The following is a 27,020-nucleotide window of genomic DNA, read 5'->3' as shown; positions in this document are numbered from 1 at the left end:
ATAAGTATTTAATTGGGTTACTTACATCTCAAAATGTATATTTAGACATTTAAGTGCGTATCGGGGTTACTTAGTCGCAGGGTTATGAGAAAGACAGGAAATGGCGGTCATTTTGGACACAATTTTGGATTACTGGAAGTGCTTTTAAAAGCGCTTTATGTGTGTTTCAGAATCCCTGAAAAAGTAATTTATTTGATTCCGTGTGACTCAAAATGTATATTTCGACATCTGACGTGTGCACAGGTGAAATCTGAAAGTTATGAGAAAAAAAAAGAACAAAGGGCTGCCATCTTCTACTCCATCTTGGATTGTGGCACTTGCGTGCTTCAACAACTCTTAATGTGTATTTCACTGAGTTTTCCATGTTTCAAAACATATATTTAGGCATTTAAATTTTGTATTTGGGCTACCTGGTTGAACAGTATAAGAATTTTAGAAAATGGAGGCCATTTTGGACGCCATCTTGGATTGAAGAAAACGTTCAAAGAGGATTTATGAGGACTTTAAATATGTTATTCTAGACACATTCCTGGAGCTAACCTGAAAAAATCAGCTTGCTACCGGAAATGTCCAGGTTAAAACTAATACTCTTGGCCTAATATGTGCTTTCTAATTATCTGCAAAACGTTAAATATTTAATCGCCCATCTCATCTCAAACTATAGTGTCCCTTTAGAATACCTTGCCTGTTTGAAGTTATCTCTGTGTAAGACATTAATACCCCAGAAGAGATAGACCGCCCCCCACACACAAATACACACATTTAATGCACATAGACTAGGACACAAAATAGAACAAAGACAAAGACAAGATCGAATCGGCGGTGGGGAATCGTATCGGCGGTGAGGCAAAAATCCCGCCAATTGGATCCGGGTGATCCAAAATACTGGCCAAATTCCTTCGATTCGTTCCGGCGGAACTTATCTACTGGCCGGAACGGATCGCCTGTGACACCGGCACTGGGAAGTCCATGATTGCTCGGACCTTGGTATCTCGTGGTGCGACGCTACCTTGGCCTACCTTGTGACCTAGGTAGGTCACACAAGCTTTTCCAAACTCGCATTTGGCCAGATTCACCACGAGTCATACATGTGATAACCTCCCGAACAGCTCTCGAAGATGAGCAACATGCTCCTACGTATTGTTTAAAACCAACAAATCGTCTATATGGACAACACAGTTATCATGTCCAACAATAACTCCATTCATCATCCGTTGAAAAGTGGCGGGGGAATTTTTCATCCCGAAGGGTATGACACGACACTGGTATAAACCGGAGGGCGTGACAAACGCCGAGATCTCTATTGCATCCTTGTTTAATGGCACCTTGTCAAGTCCAATTTACTGACATACTCAGCACTTCCTACTCGATCAATACATTCCTCAATCAAAGGAAGCGCAAACGAATCATTTTTGGTTATGTTATTGACCTTCCGGTAATCTATACAAAACCTGGACGTTCCGTCTGGCTTTGGGACTAGCACTACTGGGGAACTCCAGTTTGAGTTACTGATTCAATTTGCAAGCATGAAATCTATCTTCCTATCCACCTGTTTTCTCTTAGCAGGATGAATCCGAAATGGATGCTGCTTTATGGGTGCATTTTCACCAACATCTACTGTATGAACAGTATTTTTCGCACACCCCAATTTATCACTGCAAACCTCCGGAAATTCCTGAAAGATGTCGACAACATCTTGCCTCTCTGGCTCCGACAGATGACTGAACAGTAACTCTAGATTTTCTAGTGAAACTTGAAACTCACACTCTGAGAATCTGGAGCATCATGTTCAAACTCTTCTGCACTTTTCCCAGCACTGTGTTGGATACTCTCACTCACAACTGCACCTACGTCTTCTACACGTTCATGGTACTTCTTCAACATATTAACGTGACACACTCTCTTGGTTTTTCTACGGTCAGGCATGTTCACCACATAAGTCTCCTTCCCAAGCTTCCTCTCTACTACATATGGCCCACTGAATTTAGCCTTCAATGCATCTCCTGGCAAAGGAAGCAGAACCAAGACTTTGTCTCCCACCTCAAACAGACGACTCTTTGCCTTTCGGTCAAAGCGTTCCTTCATTGTCTGTTGCGAAGACTTCATTGTGTTCTCTCGCCACTTCATTCGCTCTCACAAGACTCTCTCTGAACGTGGAAATATAGTCTAGGGCATTGAAATCTTTCTCTTCCTCATCAGACAACAGCTGCTCCTTCACAACTTTCAGGGGCCCTCTTGGCTCATGCCCAAACACCAACTCAGAGGGGGAGAATCCAGTTGACTCATTAGGCACTTCACGAGCAGCGAAGAGATGAAAAGGGATACCTTTATTCCAGTCCCTGGGATTATATCCTGACAGTAGACCTTCAACATCGTCTTTAGCGTCTGATGGTACCTTTCTAAGGCCCCCTGAGATTGCGGGTGATATGCAGACAACTTGATCTGTTGAATACCAAGCTGGTACATCAACTCCTGAAAGACACGAGACATGAAATTGCTACCTTGATCCGACTGAATTTCTTTTGGTAGCCCGTACCTAGTAAAGAAAGTCAACAAGGCATCCAGAACTGACTTAGCAGTTATGCTCCTCAAGGGAAATGCTTCTGCGTATCTCGTGGAAACATCCATCACAGTCAATAAATACTGACACCCCGACTTGGACTTCGGCAATGGACCAACGCAATCTACCATCACACGGCTAAATGGCTCCTCAAACACCGGAATAAGAATCAACGGCACAGGTCTAATGACATGTGTGGTTTTCCTACCACTTGACATTCGTGACACGTTCGACAAAATTCAGACACATCCTTTCTCATCTTGGGCCAGAAGAAGTCTTCTTGACACCCATGTGTCCGGCCATTGGAATTTCATGTGCAAGACATACAATTTCCTTTCGATACGGCGGAGGAACAACTATCTGGTCGACAGTCGTCCAGTCCTCATCTGCGGGACGATCTGGAGGCCGCCATTTCCTCATTAAAACACCAGACTTTACATAGAAACATTTTGGCACTCCCTTAGCCTCATCTACAGTCAATGCACCTTCTCTCAACTTCAAAAACTCCTCATCTTCCATTTGCGCTTTAAAGCTGGCTGACTGAACACACCTTCTTCCCAACTTTGTTCTTTTTCATCTTCACTAGTCACCTTTCCAAAGAATGTGACATCAAGAGAAATCTAATTTTCAGACTCCTTTCTCTCACGCTCTGCTTCACTTGCTCGAAACTGTTAGCACATGATAGAAATATTTCTGGAGTTTTTCGGTTTCCTGCTCGTACACTGGGACTTCGGAAACAACAGGAAGGACACTCACTCGACCTCCTGCAAGGTCATTACCAAGCAAAAAGGAGACTCCATCCATAGGGAGAAATGGAACAATTCCCACAATCACCTCTCCTGAAATCAGTCTACTATCCGAATTCACTCGGAATAGAGGCACCGCCTGCGTTCCTCCGTTGACATCATGTATCAGTACTTTTCTACCCGTGTTACAATCTACGGGCATACTCTTCACATCTCCTACCATGAGGGACTGTGTAGCTCCAGTATCACGAAGGATGACAACCGGTACTCTAAATTCAGCAATGGTAACCGTAGCCTTGGAAATGAAGTTCTTGTACTTATCATTCACACGACCACTTGAGCACGTATCTGACATTTTTGAGACACTGCTTTTCACAACATTTGGATGACGCTGTTCATCACCTACACTTAACTTAACAAAACCATTGGTGGCTGTTTGGTACGGTTTCTCTTTTGTTTCAGCATCTGTGGCCCGTTGCATAAAACTTACCGTTGAATTTCAATGGTAACTACCGTCAAAATTAGGCGTCACAGCCAATCAGCATCAAGGATTATAAGCTTTACCGCTATACCGCTAGAAAGGAGCGGTAAGTCCAGCGGTAAGGGTTTTATGCAACAGGGCACTGAACTGTTCTGTGGATGTGTGTCTGCATGGACCAAACCAAGTGCTGCTTTTTGCTTTTGTTTTTTCTTTGCTTCATTCTGTTCCAGGAATCGTCTACATTCGGACTTAATGTGACCTGTTTTTCCACAGAAAAAGCATCTCACCTCTTTATATTGAGGCCGTGGCGATTTCGGGAGCTCTTTCTGTGATTCAATGTTTACTTTATCCCTGCGTTCACTATGACTACTGTGCCACTTTTGAGTGTCAGGATTTCTCAGCTGATCAAACTTCCTCTTTCCCGCAGGACTTTTTGTTTTCACCTTATGTGTCAACTCATACTGGTCAGCGGTGACTGCTGCACTCTTTACATCATGTACTCTTCGATCTTCCAAATATGTTCTCAGATCTGGGCCCTGTTGCATAAAACCCTTACCGCTGGACTTACCGCTCCTTTCTAGCGGTAAGTCTTGAAATTAGCGGTAAATTTTATAATCCTTGATGCTGATTGGCTGTGACGCCTAATTTTGACGGTAGTTACCATTGAAATTCAACGGTAAGTTTTATGCAACGGGCCCCTGGTGGTGTCGATTTCTTGAACTCCTCCATCAACACTACCTCTCTCAAGTTTTCATAAGTGAGATCGACTTTCATTGATCGAACCCATCGATCAAACAGAATTTCTTCTTCTCTCTGAAACTCTACATAGGTCTGTTCCGGACTTCTCCTGTATCCTCGAAACTTTTGCCTGTAGTCTTCTGGGACTAACTGATAGGCAAGAAGGACTGCTTTCTTAACTGTGTCATAGTTATTTGCCTCCCCATCCGAGAGAGCAGGCTCTACTGAATGCACCTTGCCTGTGAGCTTCTGTTGCACTATCATAGACCAATATTTCTTCTCCCACTCCAAATTCCTGGCTATTCTCTCAAAGGAGAAATAGAAAGAGTCTACATCCTCTCATCAAAGCGGGGACTGTGTTTGCCATTTTTGCAATGTCGGGCTTCTTTGGTCTCGACTAAATAACATTAGGTCTATCCCCTGGGACGCTACTGGCCTGGGCCTGGGTCAACTCAATTTGACGTTGTATTAACTCTTGTTCAAGTTTCAGATTTTCTGCCTTCATTTTTTTCTTTTTCTAACTCTAATCTAACCAGTTCTCATTGTGTGGTGACCCTCGTATCACTAGGCCTAGTAGTAAAAATACTTGGAACATTTTTTCTACCAGCGCTCTCAATCTCATCTGTACTCTGGTCTGTCTGTTCATATTATACACCACCCAGTTCAAGCTTCTTCACTAGAACTGCAAAAAAATTCTTTCTTTCGACTACACTCTCTGATATCAGCATCTACACGAGTTGCAACCTCAATCAACTGGGCTTTCACTAACCCTCTCAATCTACCAAGAGTGACGTCTTTCACAAACTCTGCTGCATCGAACTTGCATGGCTGCCATAATTTCATATCTAGCTTTCCAAGTAGATTTCAAGAATACGTCGCGAATGCAAATTCTTACAGTACACCCCAACTGGGTACCGAACTACGAGAATAGTCTACGCAATTCAGACCTGACAAACACTCGTATATCTCGAGGCCAATTTCATCGTAAAGCCACATCTAACGATGTTAATCCAAATAACCACAAAGTGACACACTAATCTGATAGAATGACATAACGGAAACCGATAATACGTACCCTTCCTTTCCAGCAATCAATGCTGTAACCCTGGGGTAGTCTGAACACTGTTTTATCTCTGTTGTAACTTGTGTTGTAACTTCTGTTGAAAGTCTGTGAGTTACAACACCGCTAAAACAGTTGTAAATCGGTATTCTGAAAACTGTTTTAACGGTGTTGTAAGTCATGAAAACCACGCCCATCGCAACAATCATATCCAATAGGAAATATTGTTAGAAGTAGCATCTAAGACATTTTAACCAATAAGATTGCTCCCTTGGGCAAATGCGCCTTGCCTAACTTTGCGCGTTTTAACAAGCGCTCATTCTCTTGCGTGAGCACAAATAGACAATGGCATGCGCAGATAAAGAGAGCCAGAGATAAAATAAAGTTACAACAGAAGCTTGATCATTTATGCCTTCTTACAGGTTTTGACGTATAGTTCGTGCGGTATGGGGATTTGTTATCTCAATACAAACTGAGTCTTTTTATTTGAATTTTTTTTTAAGATTAATAGGTTATTTGTCGTTTATGAGAGGAATCCGAATTTCATGGTTTATGGGGAACTAGACGCTTAATAAATATGCCCTTGCAATACCATGTTATAATTATTATTATTATTATTATCATCATCATCATTTGTACATGATAGGCCATTAGACCGATGGGGAAATATCTCGCTTTTATTATTATTACTATTATTGTTTGTTAACGGCACTCACGACATTTAGAAGTTTAGATCTATTTGACTTCCTGATATTTGGGAAAAATTTAATATCCAATGTCCGCGTTTTGAAACTTCTCTGAGAACAAGCACTTAAGAAATATCTTTTGAAACACCCAAAGGTACTCAAAATGAATTCTTATTGGTGAAGATAGTCAAATCATAACAGTTTAATATTTTGAAAGATGAATAATCATAAACGGTACCATTAATAGAGTTAAATGACTTTTACTTTTTTTTATAACAATAAGGTATAATTAAGAGGAAACTTTTTTAAAAAGAAGGTCTCTGGCATGGTATAGGAAGGTTTGTATATCTTATGAGTTTGTGTTTTAGTGCTTAAAACAAACTGCCGGCGGTGCCGGTAACCTTTCTGTTCATGTGTTTGTGTTTTTACCTATGTGCATATTATGCTATATACGCCTATATTTGCAAGGTTACTGTTACCAAATTTTGTATTGTGGAATGAGTTTACATTTTATCAAACTGCTTTATATGTTGCCATTCTGTACATACATTGTTTTTATATTTTGTAATTTTTGTTTTATTTTGAACTGGCATACCACAATACTGGGTTGATAAATTATCTCACTATACAAACAGAAGTTGAAATGAAAGTGACAACAGAGTTAAAACACCTTCCATGCTGTTTTATCTCAGAAGGATAAATTTGCGCGTGGTATGAGTTACAACCAAAGAGATTATACCTAATAATCTCTTTGGTTACAACAGAAGATAAAACAGTTTTCAGAATACCGTGTAATCTAATGGGTGCATAGATTTGCGCCCAAAGTTACGCGCGTGTGCATACCCCAAGACAATGGTATGCGCAGGCAAAGAGAGCGCGAGATAAAACTGTTTTATCTCTGTTGTAAGTCTGTTGTAACAAATCGGTATTCTGAACACCGTTTTATCTCTGTTGTAACTTCTGTTGTAACTTCTGTTGTAACTTGTGTTTTATCTTGCGCACTCTTTGCCTGCGCATACCATTGTCTTAGGGTATGCGCACGCGCGTAACAGTGGGCGCAAACCCGAACACCCATTAGATTATACGGTATTCTGAAAACTGTTTTATCTTCTGTTGTAAGTCATGCCATGTGCAAATTTATGATTCTGAGATAAAACAGGGTGGAAGGTGTTTTAACTCCGTTGTAACTTTCGCTTTAACTTATGTTAGATAGTGAGATAATTTATTAACTCAATATTGTGGTATGCGAGTTCAAAGTAAAAAAAAACATACAAAAAATAAAAACAATTTATGTACAGAAAGGCAAAAGATAGCAGTTTGACAAGATGTAAACTCATTCCACAATACAAAATTTGGTAACAGTAACATTGCAAGTACATACGCGTAGCATTATGCGCATAGATGAAAACACAAACACATGAACAGAAAGGTTACCGGCACCGTCGGTAGTTTGTTCTAAGCACTATTCATTTCAAAAATATCTTTCAAAATATCAAACAGTTTTTTATATGATTTCACTATCTTCACCAATAAGAATTCATTATCAGTACCCTTGGGTGTTTCAAAAATATTCATTGCTGGGGATGGCGCGAATCCTGAGAAAAGTATTAGAAGTCTAAGGTTCCATGATGGAACTTGACGTGATATTGATCTCCAAGAGATATCTTGTGAAGATAGTGACAATAATGATAATAATAATAATAATAATAATAATAATAATAATAATAACATGGCATTGCAAGGGCTTAACTTGATTTAGAAGCGTCAAGTTCCCCACAAACCATGAAATTTGGATTCCTCTTATGAACGCCAGATATCTTATTTTTTTAACAAAATTTCAAATAAAAAGACACAGTCTGAGATAGCTTTGCGAATCCCCTACTACACCAACTATACGTCAAAACCGGTAAGAAGGCATAATGATCAAGCTTCTGTTGTAACTTTTATTTCATCTCTGGCTCTCTTTACCTGCGCATGCCATTGTCCTAATTTGTGCGCACGTAAGAGAATGCGCGCTTGTTAAAACGCGCAGAGTTAAGCAAGGCGCATTTGCCCAAGGGAGCAATCTTATTGGTTGAAATGTCTTAGATGCTACTTCTAACAATATTTCCTATTGGATAGGATTATTGCGATGGGCGTGGTTATCATGACTTACAACACCGTTAAAACAGTTTTCAGAATACCGATTTACAACTGTTTTAGAGGTGTTGTAACTCACACACTTACAACACAAATTACAACACAAGTTACAACAGAGATAAAACGATGTTCAGAATTCCACCCCCGATTTGTTACATTATAATGTTATATTATAATGGCGGCCTTCTGCATAATCGTTTCTTAACTACAATTGTTATTGTAATCACTGCTGCATAGACATGCATACTGTATATTATATCATTAATTTTCTTTCATATCGTTGTTTATGCAAGTCAAACGACTCTGTGTTAAATTTACTTTGTATATTTCCTACATGTTCATGATTATGTAACCTATGTTTATCGTTGTTTACACAAGTCAAACGACTCTGTGTTGAATTTACTTTGTATATTTCCTACATGTTCATGATTATGTAACTTATGTATGTTGGTTTGCATAAAATAAAGTATCTATCAAACAAACATCAGACTTACAACAGAGATAAAACGGTCTCAGAATACCACCCCTGGTATTCAGCTTGCGAGAAGACAAGTGCGCAAAACATACTCATCGCATCGCTTCGCGAGTCGTACTTCCATTTACAACCACTGCTAACGCAGCCCCATTACACATAAATACCATGCAATGTCACACAGTATAGAATACCGCTACGAACGAACGATACCGTTACGTTCGCTACCCTGTGTACACATCTCACATCTACGTCACAAGCAACAGGAATATTAGGAGACACGAAATAAAAGTATAAAAGCAATAAGATTGTATGGAATTTTGTGAAACGAAGTATATCATTGATACATTTTGACAAGTAAGAGGATAAACTCAGAACATTTAACAAAATACTATAAAAAAAAAACCACTTGTCAAGTCAAAAGTGATCGGGTCGTCGCTCCGTTTCCATAATTAGGGGGTAGGGGATGCCGGCAGCCCTCCGTGCCGCATTTTTGATTATTTATCTCTATTTGATATTTTTTCTTTGGTAACAGGGTCAACGATAAAAACCCACATGCCGTACGTAATTGAAATAGAGTGCAATAATACTATTGTTATGAATACGGTTGATGAGTGCACATAATCAGCATTCATCAATGGGATTTGAAGTTGTAAAAGGGGCAGCTTCCTTTAGAGACAAGATTTTCATTAACAAATTCTGTGAATTAGAAAGCAGCGGACAACATCAGACAAGGGTCATGCTATGTTCCAGAATCATGAGTCACTGGATTAATTATTCTGTCTTTTATACCCTCAGACACAATATGGTGCGAATATTACAATGGATCCCGGTACCAACTTCCATCGATCTGTCCACGAATTGTTAGAAAATCTGCCATTGGATTCCAGTCCTGTACAGTCGAGTGGACAAAGCGTTTCTGTAAGTGTGATGAAGACTGCGTGAAGTATAGGGATTGTTGTGCAGATCGCCAAGAGGCAGTTTACAATGGAACGTTGAACCAGAAATCTTTTCCTTATCCAGAAGACGCTCGACCGCCTAAGATGGCATGGGAAGACGAATACCTTCCCTATATGACATGCACAAAGGTATATGATATTCGGAAACCGTTGGTAGCGTTCCAGATGATATCACGGTGCCCTGTAAGCGCCCCCAAAGAGAGTAGTCTCCGGATCAACTGCGAGCAACATGACTTTCCTGACTGGCTTTCCACACCTGATGACGCGTACTTCATCAACCCCGTGACTGTTCAGGGGATTGGGCATTTCAAGAACACCCACTGTGCTCTTTGCCATGGGATACCCTTAGCAGATCTTCAGCCATGGGGTTTGGACTGGGATTGCGTCAATGAAACCAGATCTTCGTATTGCTTCGGGTCTAGATTTATCCAACCAAATAGCCTCTCTGCCAACATGCTTCCAAGGCCTTGCTTTGTGACCCATTTCACCACTTGCTCAAAGTCGTGGTCACCAGATGGTAACACTGAGGTTTCTTGCCCGTCATACCATGATCCAGTATTGAGTGATGATGGCACGGTGTATCAGAATCTTCATTGTGCATACTGCAACCATATTGATGTATGCCGTCAATATTCATTTGATATATATCTGTGTGAACCATGGATTACATCACCTTATATTCCAGGTGGTAGTATTATAACGTATTTTCTTTTCAGTCCCACCGAGCTTTCTGGTTTTGCAAGCACGTGTGCACAAAATGAGGCATTTGATCCCCTTACAAAGACTTGTCAAGTTGTGTTTTGCTGGCACGGATTTGCATTCGAAAGTGAAACTCAACGTTGTATGCCCATCATAGGAGGAGAGTTTTTGCAGGTATGCATTTCCTTCTATTCTCATTACGATAGCCTTCTAAATAAAAGCCTGACCAGTGAGGATAAATCTCGCATTTCTTCACACTTGGCTAATGTCATTGGATTGACGGGGGACCAAGATGCCTTTGTGTCAAAGGAATCATGTAGTCCAAATGCCGATAACATGCTTCAGGAAAAGTTGGATTTGTCTCCGATGACATCGAAGAATGCAGAATGTCAGATTTGTTATGATTATGGAGTAAATAAAGCAGACTTAATGATATTAGACTTTTCTGATAGTCATTTGAACTCTAGTTTTAAATTTCCCATTTCAAGAAATGTAACGATTTTCAAAACTACGATCGAGGCTCCAGCTGGGTGGAACTGCTCGAATGTAGATCTCTTGATTTCAGGCAACACATCCGGTGATTTCCTGCAACCTTTCGTAATAGATGCCACGAGTGCAAATGGAAACATTGTCGTGAGGCGCCACACAGTGAAGTCATTGTGTCTCGTTCTAGACACTTTGCCATGTGACTCTCAATTCAGACTACATGCCGAGTCCTTTGAAGTGGTCACCGGTGAAAGCGGAGAGTTGACACTCAGATTGATTGCGGATGATATCATACTTCAAGCTGGTGAGTTCTCGCTCATGCTGGACGGATCGGCGTTATACTGTCGATTGACTACTATGAATCGTGTCAGTGACCTTCCAAGGGGTCTCAACATTATCTCCCAAGTCGGCATTTCCCTGTCAATACTCTCCCTCCTCATTCTCATCCTCACCTATATCGTGTTCCCAAAGATAAGAAACGTATCTGGAAAGTCCGTTCTCTCGCTCTCACTCTCTTTACTAGTCGTGTTCATACTGATTCATTTAAACGCGATAATTGTCCAAGGAAATGCCTTCTGCAAGACCATAGCCGCTACGTCACACTATTTTTGGCTTTCTTCTTTCTTCTGGATGAACGTTCTCGCCATCGACCTATGCCGTACGTTTGGCTCTCGAGCAAAGATCCGTGTGAACCTCCCTTCAACGAGCCACTTTGTCTGGTATTCCCTGTACGCCTGGGGAGCTCCAGCTGTCATTGTTGGCATCTGCCTGACTATCGACTTGTGCCAATGTACTGCCTTTACATTTGGATATGGGAAGAACGGGATCTGCTGGCTGACTAGAGGTAATGCCAGTCTGTATGGCTTCGGGGTTCCTTTGGCTTGTCTCCTGTTCGTCAACATCATCTTGTTTGCAGACACAGTCCAAGGAATCCGAATGACTAAGAAAGCTTCGGAGATACTGCGGAAGGATGGACCAGCGATCACCAAAGCGAAAGAAGATCTCATTCTTTACATAAAGGTAACGAGATTTCTGTACGTAAGGTAACGATATTCGTGAGTGAAACTTGTTCGTCTATAGTGCATAATTAGGCTTACAGGCCTAGAACTATATACCTGAACATTATTCATGGCACAGAAAAAAACAAAAAACAAACCATGGCAACCTTTCACCTTTAACATTTCCATGACGTCATGGTCGATTAGAAAAATCGAAGGTGGATACAGTCTTGGGGTGGTATGCTGAGACTGTTTTATCTCTGTTGTAAGTCTGTTGTAACAAATCGGTATTCTGAACACCGTTTTATCTCTGTTGTAACTTCTGTTGTAACTTCTGTTGTAACTTGTGTTTTATCTTGCGCACTCTTTGCCTGCGCATACCATTGTCTTAGGGTATGCGCACGCGCGTAACAGTGGGCGCACACCTGAACACCCATTAGGTTACACGTTATTCTGAAAACTGTTTTATCTTCTGTTGTAAGTCATGCCCCGTGCAAATTTATGATTCTGAGATAAAACAGGGTGGAAGGTGTTTTAGCTCCGTTGTAACTTTCGCTCCAACTTATGTTAGATAGTGAGATAATTCATTAACTCAATATTGTGGTATGCGAGTTCGAAATAAAAAAGATATACAAAAAATAAAAACAATTTATGTACAGAAAGGCAAAAGATAGCAGTTTGACAAAATGTAAACTCATTCCACAATACAAAATTTGGAAACAGTAACATTGCAGGTACATACGCGTAGCATATTTATGCACATAGATGAAAACACAAACACATGAACAGAAAGGTTACCGGCACCGTCGGCAGTTTGTTTTAAGCACTATTCATTTCAAAAATATCTTTCAAAATATCAAACAGTTTTTTATACGATTTCACTATCTTCACCAATAAGAAATCATCAATACCTTTGGGTGTTTGAAAAATATTTATTGCTGGGGATGGCGCGAATCCTGAGAAAAGTATTAGAAGTCTAAGGTTCCATGATGGAACTTGACGTGATATTGATCTCCAAGAGATATCTTGTGAAGATAGTGACAACAACAACAACAATTATAATAATAATAATAATCATCATCAGGTACATTCTTACTCCAAACAAAGCATGGGTATGGTGATCGTGCTTTTTCCGTTATGGGACCAAAATTGTGGAATCAGTTACCTCTTCGGTTAAGGGAACTGTCATCTACAGAGTCATTCAAATCCAAACTTAAAACTTATCTGTTCCTTTCATACTGAGGACTGTAATTGCTGTATGTCATTAATATTGGATCAATATTGTATTTTTAATTGCTATATGTTGTAATCTTTATTTGGTTTATATTTGTTTTTGCTTACCATTTTCTTCTTTGTTGAAATGTTTGAATATGTATATGCATGTAAATATATGATATCTTTTCATTTTTTGAAGCGCCATGAGCACTAAAAAGTGGACCTGTGCGCTATAGAAGTAGCCACTATTATTATTATTATTATTATTATTATTATTATTAATGATAATAATAATAATTACAACATGGCATTGCAAGGGCTTAACTTAATTTAGAAGCGTGAAGTTCCCCACAAACCATGAAATTTGGGTTCCTCTTATGAACGCCAGATATCTTCTTATTTTTAAAATAAAATTTCAAATAAAAAGACTCAATCTTAGATAGCTTTGCGAATCCCCTACCGCACCAACTATACGTCAAAACCGGTAAGAAGGCATAATGATCAAGCTTCTGTTGTAACTTTATTTTATCTCTGGCTCTCTTTACCTGCGCATGCCATTGTCCTATTTGTGCGCACGCCAGAGAATGAACGCTTGTTAAAACGCGCAGAGTTAAGCAAGGCGCATTTGCCCAAGGGAGCAATCTTATTGGTTGATTTATCCTTTATCCTTTATCAGACGAGTGTAAGAGAAATGAAGAAAAAAATTCCATCACTTTGGATCATGTCAACTTTTTCCTTTTTTTTTTGATGATGGAAATAAATAAACTATTGAATTGAATTGAATTGAAAATTGAATTTACAACTGTTTTTAGAATAGCGGTGTTGTAACTCACAGACTTACAACACAAGTTACAACACAAGTTACAACAGAGATAAAACGGTGTTCAGAATACCACCCTTGGATATCACTGGATATGACGCATCATGGGAAGTGGTTACGACCATCCATAACAGTAATCATTATGCGATCACAGTCATGTACTTGTGTGTGTGTGTGTGTGTGTGTGTATGTATGTGCGAATGTCTGTGTTTAGTGTATGTGTACGTCGCCGGTGAATATGATATGGGTCGAGTTGTCAATTAGTGTTTGTGTATTCTTCGGTGCGTGTGTGTGTGTGTGTGTGTGTGTTTTGCACATATAGTGCACTTTCGTTGTACCGAACACGGTCATACCGAAATTCTCAAATTCAGGTCCTAAAATTATCATCTAGGGCCTATAGGTCAAGCTGCTTTTACCCTGTAATGTTCCTTTGTGACGAAATTTCGATACAACGAAAGAAAATCGCCGGTCCCGAGGAATTTTAACGGGAGTACACTGTATCTATCACTCACTATTTCAGCTTTCTTGCATCACGGGCTTTACGTGGGCGCTCGCCTTCGTCTGTGACTACGGTAAGGTTCGAGAGCTATGGTACGTGTTTACGGCTGTCAACTCTTTGCAGGGAGTTATGCTGCTTCTCGTGTTCGGTTTCAGCAAGCGAAACATCGCCCTCTGGAGGGAGAAAATCGGTACGGAAAAAGAAAAGACCAGCAGATCGTCTGCCCAAGGAGGAGTTGCTCCGACAGCTCACAACACAGCGCAATCAGTCGTCTAGTCCATCCCATGCAGACGTCTGTTTACTACAGTGACGTAAATGTCTTATTTTCTGTCTAACAGGGACGATATGTACAATTCTATTAACTTAAAAGCATATTTGATAGCGTTTTTTTTTCTTCTTATTACTCACTTTTTTTTGCTATCATTTTGTCCTTTAAACGTCAAATGAGCAGGTTGATTTGATAATCCCAAAAGAAAAAAAAATGTAATGTTTTCATGTAAAGCATATTTGCAACAGTTAACATTTGATAATCACACCTAACTAAAAACTTTAACACATAAAATTTTCAGTCAGTGTTACCTTTGTACCGTGTCTTATTTCATAATACTGCTGCTTGATAATTTACATTCCCAAGACTGTCTGTAAATATAGATGTCAAATATGAACGAGGAGGAAATTTAGGCGAAAAAGTATGGTTTTGTGAAGTAGCTATATCACTGTTTGACGAAAGTTAGGTGCCGGACGGAAGGCTCTTTCAATCTCAGTGTAAGTTTGAGCTTTATTTCATTTCTACATTTTCACTGAAAATCAAACATTATTTCACAAAACATGTATTTGAACAGCGAAAACAACAACAAAAGAGGACGCTACTCTGTAATGATAATAATAATGATGATAATAATAATGATAATAATGATGATGATGATAATAATAATAATAATAATAATGATAATAATAATAGAGATAGAGGGTACTAATAATGCGCCAATTCCACATAATTAACGTGCTCAAGGCGCTGTAGCGACCAGTTCACACGCAATTTGTGTCTGTCAGTTTCTGTTTGATTCCATGTTTTGTGCTGTATTGTGCTGGAAGTGAAAATCACATATACGTCAAATACGGAGTAAAATGGAGTCAAACGGGGCATGAGCTTTCGATCCTAGCAGAATCTTCGTAAGAGGCAAAATGACAAACAGGCAGGGAAAGCAATCAAATAATATTATAAGGAATTCACACAACAAGAATAGTCAGGGACAGGCTGGGTACACAGAACAAAGAAATGAAAAAAAGAGAGGGTAAGGAGGTCATGGGCAAGGAGCCCAACAGGTAAACGGAGGCGGATTAGAGCAGGAGGGTGGACAGACAAGAAGTAATGATTTTGAGGACCAGGGGGCAACCATTGAAGGAAAGGATGAATAGGGAGGCAAAATCAAACAAGATAAGGAACAACAGAGGGATAAAGAAAGGTGAGCCCTAATAAGGTGTACCAAGAGGAGGCAACAAAATGAAAGTGAGAGTCAACCAACAAATGCAAGTAATCAAGTATATCAAAGTATATATACACAATAATGATGACAATGTGATAATAATAACAATAATGATATTAATACAAGAAATTAAAATGAAACATATGAAAAAGGGGGGGGGGGACACAAAATCCGATGGAGAGAAAATTGTATATGTTGATAAGCAAGCAAAGGCATAATAAGTATATATAATATGATGTGAATTGTGAAGAAACATATATAATATGATGTTTTTCAAATAGTCTACATGAAATTGGACTGCTGTTTACATATATGCAATGTATTGTACAGTATATGTATATATGCATATATTATATATTTGAAAGTATGTAGGTAAACTAGATATTGTGAAAAAATGATAATGATTTATTGACTTGACTAATTTGATTGATAGGGTTTAAACAGGAATTATGTAATGAAGAGGTTGGTGAGAAGGTACGGATTTTTTCTTGTATAGTTGATGTTTGTTTGTTGTTTTTTTTTTGTTGAAAGTATGTAGGCCAAAAAATGTGATTTTGATTATGACTGGATCTTTTTAATTGATTGATTGAATTGAATGATAATGTTGTAGGACTTGGGAAGGTTTTTAAGGATGTAAAGATTGAGCTCGAGGTTGTACGGAAGGTGTTGGATTAGTGTAGCTGATGCTGTTTATTCATTTTATGATTAATGCGATATGCTGAGAAGTTGAAAGAGATAGAATCTGATCAGAGTAAGAATATTTGTTTATATATTTTATTTTATCCTGTGATTACAGAAGAACAATTTGCAGGATTTTGTATGTTTTTTTCTCCAAGATACTAAATAAATCACCCATATTAGTTTTCGATAAAGATAAAGATAAAGATATATCAATAGGTTGAATGTTTGGAAGTTGATGTTGATATAAGAAAAATGTTTTAAAAGGTTGGCAAAAAGATGTCTCTTTAATGTCCTGTAAAATGTCATTTGAATGCTGTTGATGTAATTGTATATTGTATACTTTTTGTAAATATCCATGATATGGACAATAAAAGACTGAAATGAAATGGAAAACGGAATGAACAAAAAAAAATGATTGTATAAACTTTAAGGAATTGTTAACCTATGGGCGCAGTGATTACAAAAAAAAAGAGTTATCACATAAGAAAATTATGATGCATATGACTGTGTAGGTCAGTCGTATCACAAAACATACAATATAAAAATTTTGCAATAAATCCTAAAATATTGATATAAGGAGATATCGCCATTTTTCTCAGCAAACATAATTACACTGTAGACGGTTTACAACGGTGGTTTATAGTCTGAAAAGAAAATTATTATAACTATTGTTCACAAATTGTACATTTGACAATACTTAACATTGATTATAACGATTACAATATTTACATTGGTTGTTACTATCCCTTAGTTTAGAACTAATTTAGATTAGAACATATAAACTAATAATGGTGAATAATGGTGAATTGAAATGTGATAGATATTTTGGAGAACTCGGTTTAGGAATGAATGACCTTTTAGTGTTAGAGCATTATTCATGAAAGTGTAATGATGGTTTGGAGGAGAAATCTAAGAAAAGAAAAAAGAGACATTTCGGAAACTGATTTAATTATAAGAGAAAACAATTTATATCAGCAATCGAAGATTAAAACCAGTAAAATTGGCAATTTCTGAAAGAAGAGGAAAGTGGAGTACCGTTATTTTAAATAGATTTAAACGAAATTATGGCTTTTGTGTCAAGTAGATCGAAAACATATTTTTAAGGCCAAGACAATATACATTGATAATAGCTGATTATGAAAGTATGTGTATACCTTACAAAATGCAGTTATGTTGTTACTCGTGATCACATGTATTTTGTTAATTCACTTATTGAAATTATTATAAATATGACTGTTCTGTTAATGCATTGTATATAATTTTCCCTGTTAATTTAAGGGAAATGAAAATAAAGTTGAAGTTGAAGACTTGTAATTTCATCCGGTGCATACTGTTGTATATGCATATCATCTCTTTCGGGTTGGTTTGTTTTCGAGTAATTCATGTTCTTTTTGTGAAAAAAAGAAGAAGATGAAACATGTAAACATTTATTTTATCTTTGCAAGCACGTGAAGATGATTTGGGTATCATTGTGGGAGAATGTAAGATGATATTTATTTACGGAAATGTACTTTAGATGAAATCGTGTTGGGGATGGAGGAGTACAATAAGGGAAAACATCTACCATTAATTTTTTATTTCATATTAAATGTTGTTTATTTCATATTTTAATTCTTGTTGAATATTTGATATTTGAGAGCAGAGAACATAAAAACGCGCCTCCATATAATGGAATAGAAATAATATTTTAAAAGATACATTAACTTAAGATCAATGAGGGAAACTTTATCTATTCATTTTAGTAAATGGGAAAATCTTTAAGTATGAAAATCAGTATGGAAGAATCCGAAGCGGCATATCCACAGGAAGGGAGGGAGGATGGGATGGGAGAGGTAGAGCAAATTATGGGAAGGGTTGTGATGGGAGGGTGTGATAGGGAGAATGGTAGTGGCATTGGTTTCTACCGCTGGCTAGTTGTTACAGAGAAAAAAAAATGGAAATAGACTCCATTTCAAAAAGCTTTATTTATGGTGTGACAAGGTATTCTAATCATACCATTTATTGTTCGCTGAAAGTACGGCTGGCTTTAATTTCATTGAATTTCATTACCGGTATGTAATGCTGACTTGTGTTGATTTTGGTAGATATAAATTTTGATTTTCATTTCTCATGTATTTGAATATGGAATCAATAAAAGAGTATGAAAAAAAAAGTGAATTGCATGCAGACAATGTTGATCGATCATCATATTACGTTCTGCCTTTCAACAATGCTGAATGCGTGGATTAATTGGGAGCAAGAGGACTCCACTGGAATAAAAGTCGGGTACAACGATCATTCGACAATACGAAACATTCCAGAAAAACTCATCTTCCCGGTAAATCGTGTCAGCAGGGTGAGTTCCTTCTATACCATTTCGATGTAATGGAAGTTTAAAATTCCAAGTGCTGGCAGATGAATTTCAGGACCCTCTGAGAACCGTACTTTGGCTTTAACGCCCTTATCTTTCTCAACCCACGATATCCGTTACATTCATTATCATAATGGCAGCATATACCTCGTAGGTGACAATGACATTTATTAGTTTCAACTTGTACTGTTGCTGGAAACCTTCACAGGCGTTCTCTACCAGTGGAAAAATCATCCATGTAGTATGTAAATACGTGCAGGAAAGTAATCACCATTGGAGAGACAAAAAAGTGATCCACGATTCTCAGTAACTTCTCTGTTCGACAATGCTGCATGATTTTGGATCTGTTCGCAAACCTTTGTCAGATTTCATCACAGAGTATGCATTTCTCAAGAAATTACGAGAGCAATATGGTAAAAATCATCATCTTCGTGCTACTCTGCGAGCCGTGCTTGTTAGCTGGGAAAGAACTCGTAGAATTTACAGGTAGGTTTCACGACTCTCAATGATTACTCTCACACACTTCATGTCTTGGTATTCTTAATTGCAAGCCTGCTGTGACCATCTTAATAAATGGCCTCCGACAGCGTATATATGCACTTTGGAATTATGAAAACATCCCGGATGGAAAAAATTGTTTTTCTTGTCCACTTCTGCTTTATTTTACATAAACAAACAAACAAGCAAGCAAGCAAACAAACAAAAGCAAAAACGACAAGAAAAGGATCTCGAGAGTAATTCTCGAGAAACCCTCCTAAAATGAATTGTAAAAAGTCATGTTCAGGTTCTAGCATAGTTAGATGTTTACACTTCACTTGACATATATGGGCCTATTTCATGAAAAAAACAACAACACACATCTCAATTAGTCATAATGTAAAATTATGAGGTACATTTACGTCTTTTGCGACACAAATTGTGGCCCTTGCACAAATTGTCGCCCCCTGAAAAGGGCGACAAATTGTGCAGATACCTAACGGCACAAATTGTCGCCCCTCCACAATTTGTCGCCTGGCGACAATTTGTGCAGAGGGCTGACGGCACATATTGTCGCCCGCCCTCGAAGTACATTTGGGGGGTAATATCATTCTTGACATAGGCATTAGAATACCAACACATAATGACATGGCTACATCCATGCAGACAAGCCAGTCACGTTAAGGTTTCGAGGAAGTACGTATGTGAGCGAGCACATGATAATTGAGTGTCCGTTTGTGTGCGTGAGTGTGTGTGTGTGTGTGTGTGTATGTACGTTAACGTGTGAGGTGCGCGTGAAGACGAGAGGAGTGGGTGGATGGGGTGTGGGTTTGAGGGACGTGTATGTGTGTGTGGAGTGGTTGGATGATGGATGGCCTGGAAATAGGCTGTGAGGGATGTCTGTATGTGAAAGTGTGTGAGTGTGTGTGTGCAGGGATGTGTATGAAGGCGGATGTAAACGTAAATGGCGGGTATGTGTGTGTTACATGCATGTTACGTTTGTCTGTGTGTGTGCGTGTGTTTGTGTTCAGGCGGGGTTAGCATCAATTCCTCTGTAAGTATTTGCAGAGGTTAAAACATTTTTTTTTTATTTTTATGGAAAGGAACAGACGGTATTAAAAGTGTTATTTTGTATAAAGATTATGGAGAATGGGGACTTAGAATGATGAATTTGGGGTTGCTTGTTAAGGCTTTAGGAGTAATGTGGTGAAAATACTCTTTTGTGGAGAAAAGGATATGACCTTGAAAAAGTATTTTTCATTATGTTTTTAGGTCAGTCGGTGGGATTTTTATTTGTCAGCGTAATTTTGAAACCAAAAAATTCTTTTTTTAAAGTTCCGAAATTTTATATAGAGCTTTTACAAGAGTGGCAAGATTTGGGAAGTTAGCAAAATTTAGAAGATGGGAATATGAATGAAATAGTATTTAATGATAGACATTTTTTTTTTACTTAAAGATAAAATGATATATAATAAAAATCTTTTTTAGAAAAATATTTATAGATTATGTCATTATTTTGATGGAAAAGGCATACGGCCAATTATTTATTTTCCAAAAGGAGGGTTGTGTAGTGAGGAAATTAAATATGTCTGGAGGATTTGTGATGTAATTTTGAAAAGTGGACGGTTTAGTTTGTCGTGGGTTAGTACCAAACCTTTCAGGTTAATGATATTTGGTTAAAATTATATGGAAATTAATTGTATTGGTGACACATCTTCGAGAGAGAGCATTTTTAACTGATTTACAGCAGTTATATTTATCGTCTTTATTTGAAGTATGAGATCGACAGTGTAATTAGTCTTCTCACCAAAAATTACCCAAGATAGTTTTTTCTCCGACCCAGAGTTACAACTCTTATCCCAAATCTTATGAAATTTTAGTTGAAACTCCTTCATTGTGCACTTTACCCCAAAGTCAATCTGTTGAACTTTGGGTTTGTTTCGGATGATCTCTGTTCTTTCTGCAGTAAAAGCTCTGAAACATATTCGCATTTATTTTGAGAGTGTATCAATATAATAGTGCAGGAATTGTGTAAAATTAATATCGAGAAACTTAAGGAAGGAGAACTGGGAAATATGAATTGGGAAGTTGTTTATACAGGTATACGGGGCAACTCGTTAAAAATCAAAGGATGTGTATTCACGATTAAATATATTTTATATTTAGCAAGATCAGAAGGGAGGTACCAAAGTTTAATGATGTTATGAAGCATTTAGGATGTGTAGAGAAGAAGAAAATGAGATAGCTATCAAAAGAGGAACAGTTGGAATGCATTTGTTAAAGTGAGAATACTTGATGCAGGCTGAGGATGAGATTGTTTATTTATTTATTTACTTAATTTTTGCTGTCTTGATTTCGCCGTATCTGCGAGTTATTGTCACATCTTTGTCATTTTTAAATCTTTATTGCTTCCACCACTTCCACATTATGACGTATGATTAGGATGTATTTTATTGTGTGAGAAAAAGAAGTGGCAATCTACACGTCAGCCAGGGTTATTCAAAAGTGAATAAAACCTGAAACCTGAGGGCTGAAGGCTGAAGGCTGAAGGCATGGGGGTGCATATTGGCGTGAGTGGGCGTGTGTGTGGTGTGTGCGTGTGTGTGTGTGTGTTCTCGCAAAAGGCCTCGATTTTTTTTTCTTTCGAGAAACAAGTAATTGAATATACCCAGTTGCTTTGAGCAAACTATCATATCCCCGTCTGGCGGACATTTTGTGACAATATTATGTGTGTGAAAAAAACGGATTTCGTTTCTTTAGTTAAAACAAAGAGTCACAATGTAAGACTGACATTATTTTGCACAATGTGAATGTGAATTTTGTAATATGAAGAATTCGAAATTCGAATACAGAATTATAAAAAAAAATCAACCATCAAACATGCACACAGATTCCACACATATTACTATACTCCAAACACACACATACACACACACACAGAGGTATGCGCACACACATATTATACACGTCATATATACGTACCAACACACCATACACAACACATACCATACAGCTCCCCCAAAATACATACATACACATCATTTACCGGTCATACCTGGCCCACCCATGCATAACAAGGGAACAACCACCTCAACCTCACAATACGTAATACATCTTCGCATTATCTTCTGCTAAATTGAAGACAACGACCGACAACAATCTGTGCAGCTATGTCTCATTTTGCTGGCACAAATTGTCACCAAAATTGGGAACTGCACGAGCAGCACAATTTATTTTTTTCGCCTGCAGAGGGAACAATTGTGCTGGGCCGACAATTTGTGCCGCAACACACGTTATCAAGCATTTTATCAATGGGATTTACAGTGGTGAAAGGCGTATGCCTCATCATTACGCTTCCCAGAGAAGATTTCCATTAGTATTTTTGTCCTCTTTTTATTAATTAGAGAGCAGCGTGGAAAAATCAGACAAGGGTCATGCTTCGTTAAAAGAAACATTGGTCACTGGCGGAATTATCCTGTATTTTGTTTCCTAGATACGATATGGTGCGAGGAAAATGGAGACAGGTTCCAACTTCCATTGATTTGTCCACGTATTGATAGTTTCTCTGACACTGGCTTGCAGTCCTGTACAGTCGAGTGGACAAAGCGCTGGTGCAAGTGTGATGAAGACTGCGTGAAGTATAGGGATTGTTGTGCAGATCGCCAAGAGGCAGTTTACAATGGAACGTTGAACCAGAAATCTTTTCCCTATCCAGAAGAAACTCGACCAGAAAACATGGCATGGGAAGACGAATACATTCCCTACATGACATGCACAAGGATACTTGATGACATGAATTACTTTGCAGCATTCCATATGATATCGCTGTGCCCTGATAGCGTCCCCAAAGAAAGTAGACTCCGCATAAACTGCGAGCAATCTGCCTCTCTTAGTACAGCTGATTACGCATACTTCATCACACCCGTGACTGTTCACGGGATTGGACATTTCAAGAACATTTACTGCGCTCTCTGCCACGGGATACGTTATGCAGATCTTCAGCCATGGGCTTTGGACTGGAAGTGCCTCGATTTCATCTCATTTACACCGTCAATTAATGATTTAAAAGAATTGTCGGAATCTTGGGATTGCTTTCCATCTCAAGTTGTGAAACCAAACGATCTTTCTACTGACATGTTTCCAAGGCCTTGTCATGTGACCCATTTTACCACATGCTCAAAGTCGTTTTCACCAGATGGTTACACTGAGGCTTCTTGCCCGTCATACCTTGATCCGGTAATGGTTGTATATGGAATCAACGTGTATCAGAATCTTCATTGTGCATTCTGCAACGGTATCGATGTATGCCGTCATTTTTCATTTTATTGTGATCCAAAGTCTACAGAATTTATGAATGTAGGTACCAATATTGGAAGGTATTTTCTTTTCAGTCCCACTGAGATTTCTGTTTTTGCAAGCACGTGCGCACGACACGAAGTCTTTGATCCCTTTACTAAGACATGTCAAGTTGTATTTTGCTGGCACGGATTTGCATTCGATGTCGAATCTCAACATTGTAAGCCCATGCTAGGAGGAGAGTTTGTTCAAGTATGCATTTTCTTCTATTCTCATGACGATGGCCATCTCCTTACAAGTCTAACCAGTCAGGATAAATCTCGCATTTCTTCGCATCTGGCTAATGTCATTGGATTGCCTGCGGGCCAAGATGCCTTTTTGTCAAAGGAAATCTGTAATCCAAATACCGAAAATATGCTTCAAGAAAAGGTTGAATCGTCTCCAGTGACATCGAAGAATGAAAAATGTCAGATTTGTTATGACTATAGATTGAATAGAACAGACTTAATGAAACTAAACTTTTCGGATAGTCATTTGAACTCTAGTTTCAAGGTTCCCATTTCTAGAAATGTTACGATTTTCAAAACTACGATCGAGGCTCCGGCAGGGTGGAACTGCTCGAATGTAGATCCCTTGGTTCCAGGCAACACATCCGGTGACTTTCTGCAACCTTTCGTAATTGATGCCACAAGTGCAAATGGAAGCTTTGTTGTGAGGCGCCACACAGCGAAGTCGTTGTGTCACGTTCTAGACACTTTGTCGTGTGACTCTCAATTTAGACTATATGCCGAGTCCTTTGAAGTGGTCACTGGGGATGGTGGAGAGTTGATACTGAGATTGATTGCGGAGGATATCGTACTTCAAGCTGGTGAGTTCTCGCTGATGCCGGACGGATCGGCGTTATACTGTCGATTGACTACTGTGAATCATGTCAGTGATCTTCCAAGGGGTCTCAATATTATCTCCCAAGTCGGCATTTCCCTGTCAATACTCTCCCTCCTCATTCTCATTGTTACCTACATCATGTTCCCGAAGAAAAGAAACGTATCTGGAAAGTCCGTTCTTTCGCTATCACTTTCATTACTGGTTGTGTTTATACTGATTCACTTAAACGCGATAATTGTCAAAGGAAATACCTTCTGCAAGACCATAGCTGCTGTGTCACACTATTTTTGGCTTTCTTCATTCTTCTGGATGAACGTTCTTGCTATCGACCTTTGTTGTACGTTTGGCTCTCGAGCAAAAATCCGTGTGAACCTCCCTTCAACAGGCTACTTTGTCTGGTATTCTCTGTACGCCTGGGGAGCTCCAGCTGTCATCGTTGGTATCTGCCTGACCATCGACTTGTGCCAATGTACTGCCGTAACGTTTGGATATGGCAAGAATGGGGTCTGCTGGCTTACTAGAGGTAATGCTAGTCTGTATGGCTTCGGGGTTCCTTTTGCTTGTCTCTTGTTCGTCAACCTCATCTTGTTTGCAGTCCGAGGAATCCGAATGACTAGGAAAGCTTCGGAGATGGTGCGGAAGGATAGACTAGTGATCACCCAGGCAAAAGAAGATCTGCTTCTTTACATAAAGGTATGGGGATATATGAGAGAAAGTGCGGTCGGTTATTGATCTTTTAAATGGTGTGTACAGTTCTGGACGAGGTGAGGATTTAGCTTTTAACGTTTTGCGAGATATTCAGAAACTACTCTATGAGATGTCAAAGAGCATGCAGTTCTAAGGGGTATCAAAAGTTTATTTGATGAAAATCGGTTTTGAAATGGCTGAGATATCCAAAAACAAGGTGAAACAAAGAGATCCTAATAAAGTTGTGGCATGTCGCCTTTTATTATTAGCACTTTTTTAGATATCTCAGCCATTTGAAAACCAATTTTCATCAAATAAATGTTGCATCCTTCTTAAAATTACATACTCTTCCATGTTTGATAAGAGGCTTTTCATTATCTCACTTAGGAATGTTCAAAACATGAATCCCCACCTCAACCAGTACTGTACAGTCCCTTTAATGCATAACGGTTATAGGCCTATATGATTGAACAGTATCCATGGCATCGAGAAAAATCAATGCTACCTTGTGAACTCTTTGTTTTAAACACATTTATGATGTCATTGTCAATTGGAAGGTTATAAAATATTTTAAAGGCACTGTACAGTACTGGTTGAGGTGGGGATTCATGTTTTGAAGATTCCTAAGTGAGATAATGAGAAACCTCTTATGAAATATGAAAGAACATGTAATTTTAAAAAGGATTCATCGTTTATTTGATGAAAATTGTTTTTCAAATGGCTGAGATATCAACAAAAGTGATTTAAACTTAGCTCATAATGGTGAATACAGTTATTCTTTTTCATCGCCCTGCATAATGATAATCTCTTCTACAATTCATTGTCTTATACCATGTCTCAAAGGTAAGAGATCGGGCCAAAAAAGAAGAAGAAGAAATGAGCACGTTAAAATGAAGAGATATAGTAAAAGTAATGAATATTCAAGTAAAAGTCATAAACAGTGGTCACGTGTGTGTTTGCGTGTATGCGTGTTTGCGTGTGTGTTTGTTTTCTTTCGTTAGTGCAAATGGTACTTGCCTTCTCCAAGCATTGTTTGGGGATGCACGTGCGTATACATGAACAGGCCTATAAAAATGTATTTTGGGTAAGTTTTCCTCTGTTTGCATTTATATATCACTCGCTTATTTTACTCACTCAGCTGTCTTGCATCATGGGCTTCACCTGGGCACTCGCCTTCGTCTGTGACTATGGTAAGATCCGAGAACTTTGGTACGTGTTCACGCCTGTCAACTCTTTACAGGGAGTTATGCTACTTCTCGTGTTCGGTTTCAGCAAGCGAAACATCGCCCTCTGAAGGGAAAAATTTCGTAAAGAAAAAGAAGAGACCCGTACATCGTCCGGCCAAGGAGAAGGAAATGCTCGGACCACTCATAACACAGCGCAATCAAGCGTCTAGTTCCATTCCATTATTACGAAAGTAAAGGAAACATTGGTGGCACAATAACATGTCATACATTCTGATAACAAAACAAATCACTACCACCAATGATATCAGATTTAAAGTAACAAGAAACCCGTATTCTTTCTCGCCCAACAGGCCACACCCACTTTGGACAAATGCATATGCATGACGCCATGCAGAGGTTTGTCTACCATAAA

General features: G+C 38.7%; 2 protein-coding genes across 2 annotated transcripts; both read left to right on the top strand.

Annotated features, from left to right (window-relative positions):
- The first annotated feature begins 11,656 nt into the window (after nucleotides 1-11,656).
- Nucleotides 11,657-14,834, top strand: LOC140227621 (adhesion G protein-coupled receptor E5-like). Its single transcript, XM_072308038.1, has 2 exons — nucleotides 11,657-12,046; nucleotides 14,580-14,834. The coding sequence occupies exons 1-2, from the start codon at nucleotides 11,657-11,659 to the stop codon at nucleotides 14,832-14,834; spliced, it is 645 nt and encodes a 214-aa protein (XP_072164139.1).
- A 1,030-nt stretch (nucleotides 14,835-15,864) lies between these two features.
- LOC140227620 (probable G-protein coupled receptor Mth-like 1) lies at nucleotides 15,865-26,715 on the top strand. Its single transcript, XM_072308037.1, has 4 exons — nucleotides 15,865-15,884; nucleotides 24,629-24,717; nucleotides 24,979-25,427; nucleotides 26,560-26,715. The coding sequence occupies exons 1-4, from the start codon at nucleotides 15,865-15,867 to the stop codon at nucleotides 26,713-26,715; spliced, it is 714 nt and encodes a 237-aa protein (XP_072164138.1).
- Nucleotides 26,716-27,020: the final 305 nt, after the last annotated feature.

The sequence above is a fragment of the Diadema setosum genome, chromosome 4 (genome assembly GCF_964275005.1).
Source record: "Diadema setosum chromosome 4, eeDiaSeto1, whole genome shotgun sequence".
In the NCBI taxonomy this organism is placed as follows: Eukaryota; Metazoa; Echinodermata; class Echinoidea; order Diadematoida; family Diadematidae; genus Diadema; species Diadema setosum.
The sequence above is the reverse complement of the archived record's forward strand: the minus strand, read 5'-3'. Positions and strand labels throughout refer to the sequence as shown.

Excerpts from the sequence above, each read along its gene's own strand:
- LOC140227621 (XM_072308038.1), top strand. The coding sequence starts at position 11,657 with ATGAACGTTCTCGCCATCGACCTATGCCGTACGTTTGGCTCTCGAGCA. Across the intron at positions 12,047-14,579 it reads ATCTCATTCTTTACATAAAG|CTTTCTTGCATCACGGGCTT; the intron begins GTAACGAGATTT and ends TCACTATTTCAG.
- LOC140227620 (XM_072308037.1), top strand. The coding sequence starts at position 15,865 with ATGGGCAAGGAGCCCAACAG. Across the intron at positions 24,718-24,978 it reads GGATATCGTACTTCAAGCTG|GAAATACCTTCTGCAAGACC; the intron begins GTGAGTTCTCGC and ends TAATTGTCAAAG. Across the intron at positions 25,428-26,559 it reads ATCTGCTTCTTTACATAAAG|CTGTCTTGCATCATGGGCTT; the intron begins GTATGGGGATAT and ends TTACTCACTCAG.